The sequence below is a fragment of the Lygodium microphyllum genome, chromosome 19 (assembly GCF_053477565.2).
Source record: "Lygodium microphyllum isolate KBCC chromosome 19, Lygodium_microphyllum_v1.1.10, whole genome shotgun sequence".
Taxonomy (NCBI): Eukaryota; Viridiplantae; Streptophyta; class Polypodiopsida; order Schizaeales; family Lygodiaceae; genus Lygodium; species Lygodium microphyllum.
The window spans coordinates 49,333,237-49,346,007 of record NC_141153.1 but is presented as its reverse complement, the minus strand read 5'-3'; the positions used below and the strand labels follow the sequence as shown (position 1 = coordinate 49,346,007).

Genomic DNA, 12,771 nt, shown 5'->3' with positions numbered 1-12,771 from the left:
CTAGGATGAGGTTGCTAGGGTCATTGCAAGATGAAACCATAATGCACACCTCAAACAAATCCTTCCAAGAATGAATACTTCAAATGAGGGTCATGATGGTTCCATTAGGATGTGGAGAAGATAGTGTCTTCACAAACATCATAACAATCTTCATTAGCAATAACAATGAGCACAAAGAGCTTGATGGAAAGAAGGAAAGAACCTTCATTAGCATAACTATATAAAAGTTCCCATTCAACCCACCAATAACATAAACAAGCACAATCTGGAAGTTCCACACATGAGAATAGCATAGGACAATGTGCACAATCTTGTTTTTCATTAGCCTTGCTTAAAGGAAACTTAGAAAACATTTGCCCTACCACAACTTTATATCCACATCTAATGATAGATGTTCACCCCTTAGTCACTTTGGAAAAACATGTGAACACTAGGTCTTATAATCTTATGGGATCCACTAGATATAAGTGTAGCTAGAGGATCTTCATTTTTACATATTTATTTTGATGATTGGATATCTGCTCCTATCCTTCCCATATGTGATGCATGGCTCTCTTTGAGAACATTTGCTTCCTTCTCATTGTGTACGCCATATATTATATGCCTTTTTCTAAAAATTATCCATGTGTAGCTAGCTGCTCATAACCAATTTGGATTAGCTATCTATTGTTATTTCTATAACCAAACGAACATAAGGTCAAGCACAACAAAAAACTTGTTGCATCTTCATCAACTGTACACAAACAATTGAAAATTCCTTGTGCCCAACAAAAGGCTAGGACTCTCCCCTTGGGTGGAAAATGTACTAGAAACCTTAACACTCATCAATAAGAATGCCGAGCAGTCTCATGCAAAAGCCATTTAAGCACTAGTAAGCAAGGTGACAATACGTTGGGCACGCATTACAAAGATAAATTTCACTTGGTGCAATGTCATAGAAGGTACGATCAATTTATCATGTCAGATATCTTTCTTCAGTCCTAGGTTCACAGTCCATTATATACACTAGACATAATCAAAAAGACTCCTGGCTCTTCTCTTTACATTTTGATTTAGCCCACCATCTCTTGGTGGGCCTCCAACCATATAGACAGCTAACTGGTTACAACTTTGCAGTCCATCATTTGCTGGGCTAGCTAATCCTACTTTTGAAGTATGAGAAGGGGGATTGAAATGTATTGAAAAGTAGGGAGCTCTTATTGGCTCCCTATACACATGCGTCATCATGCTTATGACTTATTTCCCTGAAGTGGGGTTGCTGTACCACCATGATTTCAACTTTTCTGCACTCTCCATCTCCCACAGGATCAATTTGTGACAAAGTAAACCCACAGTGCCCACAGAAAAGGCAGCAGCCAGACATCCATAAACCACCTTCTGCCTCTTTTTCCGCCTTCGCCTTCGTTTTTGAGCACTCTCTGATTCAGCACACCACCACTAACTACTCAAAAAAACTTGCACATCCAAAACCCATTTAAAAACAAATTAAAATATTACCTACTGTTTCCTGATTTCTTAGGGACATCTCCTCATTGACGAGTTCATAGTACTGCAGTTTGTCCCTTAATCTTGAGATCTCCCAATCTTTTGCTTCTATCATAGTCTCATATTCCTCTTCTTTCGCTGCTTTCATGACAGCACTTGCCACAGCCTCTCCCACAAGTCTAGCAACCAATAGCCTTTGTGAGATAATCTCAGAGAGGTCAGTGCTGCTGCATCCACATTGCTTTCTTGAATCATCTGCACAAGAGTTGTATGGAAGCTCTAATCCAATCAGTGAGAATCTCTTTGCCATCTCAAGCCATTGTGCCTGGAAAGACATCCGAGAATCTTCTGCTCTCATCCGCCTGGCTACCTCTTGCTGCAATCTTGGTGTTATAACTCCACCTGACTTGGCCAGATAACTGCGTGCTTTTGAATTATAGAGAGAGCCTTCATCCTCACTGAAAGAATCTGTTAACACCAACAAACCAGATTACAAAATGGCAACCCATCTGACTTGCAACAGTCTCCCTCAAACTGTAAATAACAGACTTTCAAATCATAAGGCACACTATCAAAATGCATATCACAATTTGGTTGTTTCAGAGTTACAATTGGAAGTTCACACATCAACATGTAAAAGTGGCACACAGTTCAAAATTTGGCCCTTTGTAAATAAATTCTTGAACATAGAACACAAACACAATTATACGGGATATGGGAAAGCACAGACTGATAAAAGAACTCAGTAGGGTTAGGGTAACTCAAAGAAAAATGAACACTGAAGATGAAAGAATAATAAATGAATAGATACAATGCTTAGTGTAGTAAACACACTATGCAGAGCAAAAACAGAGCCTCCAAATCTCGTGTCTTTGAAGAACCAAGGCAGACGGTATGAGCAAGAGAGAGTCGTACATTGTACAGATCTGAAAATGCAGCAACCAGCCTCTGGATATGATTAGCAGCAGTAAATGCAAACATCGAGAATCTGGATCAGCCTGAGCACCACTGGAGCAGCTTCAAAGAGTGGGCAGCAGGTAGAGAACAGTCGGAAAGAATCAAGCGACCCTTGCAAACAGCAAATGCAGCTGCAGAAGTGCTCATGGATGATTGGTGACAACTCCTAGACTAGAAATGCAGGCTGTAGAGGCCTGATCAGTGGTAAATGCAGCCATCTATAGGGTGCCAAGCTGATGGTGATGGCTGGAAACTGTCACCAACAGCAAAATACTGATGTAGACTGAACACCAACAGCTGGGTTGGATACAAGTGCCTAGCTGATGGACAACAACAGCTAGAACTAAGATATCCACCAGGAAGAGGTGTGGACAATAGAGAACAGGGCACCAACAATCTACGAACAAGATGGGCTGAGTTGATAGGGTGCCTTCTATTTATAGATGAGTTGATCCTCCCAAATTAGGGTTTGGCTTGTGGGACATAAATACTCTCTAGAAAAGTTTGGTAATAATTGAGTTTTGGGGCTGAAATTAAGATCAGTATATGTAATGCAATTTTCAGCTTAACACTCCCTCTCAAGCCCAAAATTGGAACCAAGAGACTACAAAGCATAGCTCAGCCCATAATCATCCCAAGGCGTCCCACCCCTAAGTAACCAAGGCATCGGCCAAGGGTGCACACATCAGCTGCCCAAGGACCTACCAAGACCACAAAGGTGATGGTTATCTTATGAAGGGAGCCCAAAGAACCACACCAGAAAGGCCGAGGCATCAAACATGTCAAAAGATGACGTACCAGTGAGACAGTAGGGTTTGCGGGGAGGAACACAGAGTGAACACGGCAAACATGGAGAAGAGAAGAGAAGAGAGAAGAAACTCCGATGAATGGAATGATGAAGTTTTGAATCATGGAGTGAATGTGATGCAAGGAAACAAGGGTGCCGTAGCACAAGGAAGATGATGAAGACAACCACGAACCACAAACTGCAATGTCCTCCTAAAGGGGCGTGAGGATAGTGGAGAGGAGGGAGAGAAGAGGTGACGGACTGAATGAATCAGCCATGAAGAATGAGTGAGAGAGTGGCCTATAAATAGGCATAGTCAATCTAGGATGGCGCCCCTTTTTGGGGCTGCAAATCCTAAATGCAAAATGCAAAAACACAAACTGCAAGTGAATGGTGAAGGGTTTCTCAACACCCTCTCTCAAGCCTAAAAAGGGGAACAAGAGAAGAGTCAGGTGGAGATAGAATGCTACGTGCTGACAAATGCTCATGCAGCAGGTGCCACTTGGACAGTGTCCCTTGTGGGAAAATTGTTCACTTGCCTAAGCGCCCTAGTACAAAGATGATGAAAACATGCAATGCATAGGAGATAGAGGATCCCTAAGATCCACGATTTCCACTTGAAAGGTAACCTGCAGTAAAGAACAATAGATAGAGTGAATTGGAAAACCTGAAACTCAACCTCGGGAGAGAAGCCACTAGCTTCGTGCATCCATGCTGGAAGGAATACGAAGGCCTCGTCACCAAGTCACGGCTGAATCTCCGAGGTCTTGATCTAGGTGGTATATGAAGATCTTGGGTATTAGTAGAAGAGATGATTGGTCGAAGACAACCACCCCAAGAAAGTAGAGGATCGGTAAAGAACTTCATGTGGAGTAGGTTTCCCCTTTGAAGTTGGAGATAGAGGGGCTCCCGCTAAAGTCGAAGAAGAAGTAGATGCCCCCTCTGAAAATAACATCCCTCTCTAAAGTAGATAGGGAATCCAAAAACTCATGGATCACGAACTCCGAAATGTCTAATGACGAAGAAAGTGCCGTCTGACATGCTGAAGAAGGTATCTGGGGTGGTGACGAACTCCCAGAGGTAGCCTCTTGAACCTGAAGAGGTAAGGGTGAAGGGTGGGGCTCAGACTGAGCAATGAGTGGGTAACAATTGCTGCTTCTTAATGGAGCGGATGGGGTAGCCGAAGAAGAGGAAGGAGTCGAGCAGCCACTGTCTCTCGAAGGAGCGGATTGATGAGGAGACGGTATTAAACAATCATTGTCTCTAGATGGAACAGACTGCAAATCCACAGGTCGTGGAAGTCACTGTACCTGAAAATAAGTAGGAGAAGACTGCCGCTGGCATTGCAACGATCTCCAGGAGGTAGTAGTGCCAATTGATCCTCCATGTGCTCAAAAGGACTTAATGGGCATCGGATGCAGCTTATTGCCTTGAGCATAGTACTCTGATAGCCGATGTAGAACGTTCTCTGTGGCCCAGAAAGGAGAGGTGGCATAAGGAGTGCCTGGTGGAAGACGCATATACTCCCGGGGGGTGGGGAGCAAACGTCGAAGTCGGCAAGCATCGGTGGTGTGTTCGGTGATGCTATAGTAGGAGCACCCAATAGTCTAGTCATCTGTTGGTAAAGAAGCCATGGATACCAATGTGCCTTGTTGAAGAAGGAAAAGGTCAACCACCATGAACCATGAACCGCAATGTCCGCCTCAAGGGGTGTGAGGGCAGAGCGAAGCACGAATTGCGATGTCCGCCTCAAGGGGTGGAAGGGCAGTGGAAGGCGTGGAAGTGAGCTGCCAGTGGAAGGATGCAACCAGCAGTAAGAGGTTGCAACTAGTAGAAAAATGCAGGTGAGGAGAGAAAAAGACTAAAAACGCAAGAAAAAACAGCAGTAGCAATCAGTATGCTGAAATCAGCTCCGAACAATGTGTGGTAGGCTGGAAACAGGCGCCAGACTGTTGTAGACGGCAACGGCCAGCTTGGACCGCGATGTCCTCCGCATCCAGGGTGTGGGCAACAAGCTGAAATACCTGAAATCCACAAAAACGAGATTGTTTTTTGAATGGAGAGTGATCCGCAACAGTCGCTCTGCTGTAAACAGCTGCAAACTGCGGGTGGAAGGCTGGAAACAAGTGCCAGACTGTAGATGACAGCAAGGGACAGCTGAGACTGTGATGTCCTCCGCGAAAGGGGTGTGGGCAACAAGTTGAAAACACCTGAAACTTGCAAAAAAGAGATTTTGATGCAGTGGAAGAAGAAGAGAAGTGGATGCCGAACCTGCTACCGGTCTTTGCCTTCACTGGAGTGGAGGATCTTTCCCGTTGTTTGAGCACAATCAGCTCTGATACCATGTCAAAAGATGACGTACCAGCAAGACAGTAGGGTTTGTGGGGAGGAACACGGAGTGAATATGGAGAAGAGAATGGAAGAGAGAAAAAACTCTGATGAATGGAATGATGAAGTTCTGAATCATGGAGTGAATGTGATACAAGGGAACAAGGATGTCGTAGCACAGGAAGATGATGAAGACAACCACGAACCATGAACCGCAATGTCCTTCTGAAGGGGTGTGAGGGTAGTGGAGAGGCTAGAGAGAAGAGGTAACAGACTGAATGAATCAGCCATGAAGAATGAGTGAGAGAGTGGCCTATAAATAGGCACACTCAATCTAGGATGGCGCCTCTTTTTGGGGCTGCAAATCCTAAACGCAAAAACGCAAACTGCAGGTGAAGGGTTTCTCAACAAGACAAAGGATGCTCGTTGGTTGCCTAGTGGCCAACCATGACTTGCAAAGGCAATGGAACCACTTTGAACCTTTTAAAGAAAAGGGTTTTCCTATTGATCCTACTCAGTATTTGTGCCCTTGGGAAAAGTAAAAGGGATAGTTAGATCCACAACACCACAAAATAAAAAGCAATCCCATCCATCTGTGGGTATCAAAGTATGGCGAGTATGTGAGGGATACTCCCATACAAACTACCCAAGGAGATTGCCATGTGAGTTGTCATGAATATAGTGGACCCAAGTTTACCATTCTTTGGCCAAAAAGGAATAAATATGCACAAATCCATGCTTACAAGAACAAAATACCAATGCATGGGATAATACAAAGGGCAATGCAAAGTGTCATACTCGAGAAAAATGCTAAGCAACGATGCCACTTGGATAGTATCCACACAAATAAATTGTTCACTTGTGTAAGTGCCCTTTTACAACCATAATCATCTTGATGCTATGGATCATGATACATGGTACAATAATAATGTCAATGAAGCAAGAGTTACCAAAATCCTATAAACACTAAGAGAAGAAACTGCCCCCTCTCACCACTAGATGGTGGAAGGGAAAGTTAGAGGGTGTTGAGCTAAAACACGCTTTTCAGCTAATTAGCATTCTTAAACAACCCCAAAACATACTTAATTAATTAAAAACCCTAAAAAGGGGAGTGGTCCGAGAGAGTTTTAGTGGTTTTCTAAAAACCCTAATTCTTTGGGACACCCTTTAACATCTATAAATAAACAAGCTGCTCCCCTTCAACCTTATTCTTGTCTGTGCAGGTTTCTTACCCTTGAGTGCAGATTTCAGCCATCAGTCCACACACACATGGCTATCTAGCCCCCAATGACTATTGGCACACCGTCTCTTGTTGCGTTTGCTCCTCCAATGTATAGGTGACAAATGGCAATCCACCATCATCAGGCGACCTTCTTCTGCTGCGTTTTGACCTCTTCTACACCTGGCAGCAGTTGGAGACTGTATCTACAACTTGCATTTGGTGTCATCCTTCCACGTGACACCTTCCTCCATTAGGCAACAGCTCCTCCACATCAGGCGATAGCTGCTAGCCCTCTTCGTCACTTGTCCAGCTTGCGTTTGGTGCTCCAAGTCTTCGTGACACCTATGTTCGTTGCATCCTCTCCATTCTACACTCCGACTGGTAGTCACAGACTTGGGATTTGTCTCTGATGGACGTCAATCTCTGACACTTTGCTCTACCCTTGAGTATCTATACACTCTTACATTCATTTAGAGTATTCATTCACTTCAAAGTTGTGTTTTTTTCTCCCTTCTTCTGTTTGTGTTTGAGTTTCTAAGTTAGAGTTTAGAGTTTTGCATTTAGGATTTGAGATTTGTTTTCTATGTCAGTGTCTGTCTCTTTGTGTTTTTGTCATGCTTGTACACTTTGTGTTTCCATAGTACAAACCCTAGCAGTTTTCTTCATAGAGGGAGCCCCCCCTCCTCATCAGACTAAAGTAAAAGGGGAGGGAGTACACATGCCGATCTTGGGTAGTAAGTATTGAGCAATCATGTGATTGACCAGTTTGGTTAAGATAATTGTAAAGTTGTTTGATGAAGGCACAAACTCTAGGTAGATGGCACTCCAATGTGCTTTATCTTTGGATTGATGATGGATTGACAAGCTAGTGCCATGGCACTCTGGTTGTCACAGAGGACCACTATCTGAATGTCACACAAGAATTGAAGTGCCACCAATAAGCTCCTCAAATAGATGGTCTCGATGGTGCCAGCATAGAGTGCCCTTTACTAAGCCTTAACAGTGGAGGCAACCACCATCTCTTGCTTACGGTTGAACCAAACAATGGGAACCATATCTAGGGAGAGGAATTGGGATCTCCTGCCCAATCAAAATTTGTGTACTCCTGCAAAAACTCAACACTTTCTACAAAAAAACCTAGCAAAAACTTGTTGTTTACCACATGCTTCCTTGTCCGTGAGTACCAAACCACAACCATAGTGTAAACCATAAGAGTATGTGCTCGAAATGTATCTCAACACACACAAGCAAGCAATCCATTCCGACATTTTACGTGCATTGAAATAGTGACTAAGCAAAGAAATAGAGTAAGCTAAGTCTCACCTAGTATGAATCAACTAGGGAAGTTTTTCTGCCAAAGACCTACAAGTATGCTCATTGAAGGGTGGACATTGGGTATCCTTAAACAATTTCATAGTGGGATCAAGAGGCATAGCTATAGGCCATGTTTCATCAATGCACTACTGCTCAACTAATTGAAGGGTGTAGTTATGATCCTCTCTGAGAAATATAGGGAATGCAAAACCTCGTGGATCATAGCCGTTGGACTATTTGATGACAAAGGAAGGGCCACTGGGGTGCCAGAGAAGGTATTTGAGGCTTTAAGATAATAGAGGCTAGACAACATCTATGTTGAGAGTGTGCTGCAGCTAGAGGAGTGAGCAGATGAGTAAGAGTGAGAGAGAGAGAGAGAGAGAGAGAGAGAGAGAGAGAGAGTACAATATGATTTGGGTGTACCAACAATGTGTTGGTACACAAAGAATAAAACATATTTATACTTAGGACACGTAAGGGTGCATTCACATGTACAACTAAATAATACATGTGTACAATACACAGAGGTAAGTAAAGGACCTTTATCCCAACAACCTCCCACTTAAAGGTCCGAAGTGAACCTCTAACCCCACTAGTCATATGTAATGCTCATGATGAGCCTTGCTTAGACTTTTAGTGAGAACATCTGTAGGGTTGTCCTGTGTTTTAATCTTGATCAATGTGATTAGACCATCTTCCAAAATCTGTTCGATAAAGTGATATCACACATCTATATGCTTTGTGCGTGAATGATACATGGCATTCTTAGCCAGATACACAGCACTCTGGCTATTACATCCCAGCACTGAAGTACTCATAGACATGTTGAGATCCTCTGCAAGTCCAAGAAATGGCCCCACCAGCAACTATAAAGACATACCCGCTAGTGGACCCCGCGAGTATCCAAGTCACCTGCCATGTCTTCATCACAATAACCCTACAGACTAAGTGCACTCTGCCCATAGCAAACACACTTTCTTTGTGTACCCTTTAGATATCGAAGAATACACTTGATAGCCTCCCAATGTGTTTTGCCGGAATTTGACATAAACCTGCTGACAACTCCCACTGCATGAGCAATGTCTGGACGAGTAGCAACCATAGCATACATAAGAGAGCCACAAGCTGATGCATAAGGACTCCCTTCATAGTATTGGCTTCCATGTCATCTTGTGGACTGTTGACTTTACTAAGCTTAAGATATGGAGGTAAGGGCACCCCACGAGGCTTAGCTTCAGCCATGTTAAATCTGTTCAGTATCTTTCAATGTACTTCTCTTGAGGTAAAAACAACAATTTCTGCATTCTATCCCTGCAAATCCTCATGCCCAATATATACTCTGCATTCCCAAAATCTTTCATGGAGAAAGCTGATTTCAGTTGATCTTTAAGAGCATCCAAGCTAGTCTTTATTTTCCCAACTAGTAACATATCATACACATACAAAGCAAGTATGATGGGGTTGCCATCTGTATCCTTTTTCATGTACAAACAATGATCTGCATGGCTGCATGTGAACCCATGAGAGAGTATAAAAGTGTCAAACTTTTTGTACCACTGCCGTGGTGCTTGCTTCAGCCCATATAAGTTGTGTTTTAGTTTACACACCAACTGCTCTCTTCCAAGAACTACATAACCCTCTGAATGTTTCATGTAGATTTCCTCATCAGTGTCACCATGCAAAAAAGTTGTTTTCACATCCACTTGATATAGCTCTAAGTCCAATACAACAGTGAGAGCAAAAAGCACACGTAGAGTGATCATCTTTACAACAAATGAGAAGATCTCTTGGAAGTCAATCCCTTCCTTTAGCAACCAGTCTTGCCTTATACTTGGGTTTCCCATCAACTATCTTTACTTTGTAAACCCATTTGTTTGGAAGAGGTTTTCTTCCTTTGGGTAACGACACAAGATCCCAAGTATCATTGGCATAAAGAGCTTTAATCTCTTCCTACATAGCTAGCTCCCACTTATTGCTGAATTCGCATGACTTAGCCTCTTTAGATGTAAGAGGCTCACCCTCATCTGTAAGCATCACATAGTGCAAAGAGGGGTTATATCTATGTGGCTGCCTTCTTAAGCGTGTAGACCTGCGTATCCAATGATCTACATTCTCAGGAATTGGGTCTACATCTAGAGATATGTTATTTCAGCATTTATTGGCCGCTGTAAGCCATTTTCAGCATGTTGTAGAGCACCTTCATTTTCATTTCCAGCACCTGCATTTTCATAATCGGCAAGTCTATCTTGCTGTCCATGACCTTTTTTGTGCTTCTATTTACTGTCTATCATCATCTCGCTCAAAAATAACTGGCTGATCATCAGTTTCAGCTTGTGGTATGGCACCATGAGGCTCATCGTTTGAACTAATAGGTGGCTACAGATTCTGAAATTTAACATTTTTCATATCTTTATCATAGGCTAAAGTACTTTGCAGCAACTTTGCCTCATTAAACACAACATTACGACTGCGAAGAATTTTCTTGGACTATGGTAACCACACTCTATAGCCAAATTCACCCTCATCACCATAGCCCATGAAAATGCCTTTGGTGGATTTCGGGTCAAGTTTGCTCCTTAGCTCATCTCTAACATGCACAAAAGCATCACAACCAAATATTCGTAAATGGTCATATGAGGCTGTTTTGTTAGACCAAACCTCCTCAGGAATGCCATTACTTAAGGACCTGTTTGGAGAGCGATTGCAAATGTGAACCGCGGTTTTAAGTGCCTCCCCCCGAAATTCATGAGGGAGATTAGCAATGGACAGCATGCACTGCACTCTTTCACACAAAGTCCTATAATATCTTTCAGCCACCCCATTTGAAGAAGGGTTGTAAGGAGCTATAAGCTCCCTCTTGATTCCAGGCAAGTCACAAAAGGACTTAAACTCAGTAGATATGAACTCACCCCCATTATCAGTTCTCAAGCATTTCAGCTTTTTGCATGTCTGAGTCGTCATAGATGCATTAAAAATTTTAAAAACAGCAAACACTTCACTTTTCTTTTTCAACAGATAAATCCAAATCTTCCTCGAACAATCATCAATAAAAGAGAGAAAATATACTGCACCGCCCAATGATTGCACGGGCATACTACATACATCAGAATGCACTAAGTCCAAGACATTGGACTTACGAGAGACACCAGAGTAAAAGGAAAAATTCATTTGCTTTCCAAACTCTCAGTCATTACAAAAATAAAGTTTAGAGCCTTTTCCATCAACCCTCTTCAAAGAGGTAAGGACATCAAGTCCATTCTTGCTCATATGGCCTAATCTCTTATGCCACAACTCCAAATGACAGACAATTTCAACAACTGCAAGAAACTTGCCATTCAAAGCTGTACAGTGCAAACAATACAAAGTGCCCTTCTTAGTTCCTTTTGCAATCAGCATGAAACTCTTTTTTAATTTCCACAAACCACCACCAAACAATGTAGTGTAACCATGCAAGTCAAGCTTACCAACAGATAGTAAACTCTTCTTGATGCTAGGCACATATCTCACATCTTTTCAATACAAGCTCTTGCCCATTATCCAAAGACAAGTGTACAGTGCCTATCCCATCAATGTTACAAGCATGGTTATTTCCAAGATACACTTTTCCATAACTGCCTTCATTGAACATAGCAAAACACTCCAAGCAAGGAGTTACATGGAAAGAGGCACTAGAGTCTACAATCCAAGTCTGAGTGACACCATCATCAACTGACAAAAGCACATCAATCACATCAGAATTGGTAATGCACCTGATTAGCAGGTGTAGTGATCTCATAGATAGTTTTCAACTTCTCCCATATTGCATAACCAGTATCTAAGCCCTTAAATGTCTGTCAAAATGTCATCAGTGACACCCATCTTTATATAAGCCATAGCCTTTTTGTTGACTCTGGCCCAATTTGCATCAGACATTTATGCACGTTTATCTTCCTGCAAAGCATCCTCACAATCCTTTAAGAACAATATGCCTTGCATATGGCCTTTCCAAAGGTCAAAGCCTTGACCATCAAACCGTTTGATTTCCATCAAACTCTTAATGTCAAAACAGGAAGAAATTGCAGCCATTTTTATCACAAACACAAGAGTAAATGCACTAAACTGCAAAAGCACAAGCTGAACCAGCAAATACACTATTGTTCTCGCCCAACCGAAAACAAATCTCTGTTGTTTTTACATAAACCAGCCACCACACGGGCAAATACTACAGAAATTTACCAAAATCTGCACAAAATCCCAAATTTCCAGGTCTAGCTGTGCATAAATGTCAGTCAATTTGACCTAGCTAAGCAAAATTTCAACAATACATGAAAAGCCCCAATTTTTCCGGGTCCAGGAAATTTTCTCGAATGAGTGAAATTCCGACAAATTTGGCAAAATCCCCAATTTAATTGAGGTCAACATGCACAATGTTTGCAATTTCTGACACGAAAAGCCCCAAATCTTCAAAACCATATTTGCACATATTTGAAAACTATGCTTCCATGCACGAACCCTTATCAAAGGAAGGCTAAAAGAATTTCTGATTAATTTTTTTTGTTTTTAAATGGGGTCGTTGACCCGCTATCACATCTGAGGGCCCATTGCCCACATGTTCTATCGGTTGCCGTCCCGCATGCGCCTCGTCCCCATCGCCAAGTCGTTGTTCCCTAGTCTGCCACGTGCGCTTGCTCAACTGCCC

At 42.5% G+C, this 12,771-nt stretch overlaps 1 protein-coding gene across 2 annotated transcripts in view; it reads right to left on the bottom strand.

Moving 5' to 3' along the window:
• Positions 1–789: 789 nt before the first annotated feature.
• LOC148019846 (uncharacterized) overlaps positions 790–12,771 on the bottom strand; it is a 29,067-nt gene continuing 17,085 nt past the window's right edge. Inside the window, exons 2-3 of one of the 2 annotated variants that reach the window (XM_087700837.1) lie at positions 1,502–1,953; positions 790–1,418 (exon numbers count right to left, since the gene is read on the bottom strand). In XM_087700837.1, coding sequence (XP_087556963.1) covers positions 1,308–1,418; positions 1,502–1,953 — 563 coding nt within the window. In that variant the 3' untranslated portion in view covers positions 790–1,307. Of the gene's footprint in view, positions 1,419–1,497; positions 1,954–12,771 lie in introns of both variants that reach the window. The other variant, XM_087700835.1, reaches the window with a different exon arrangement.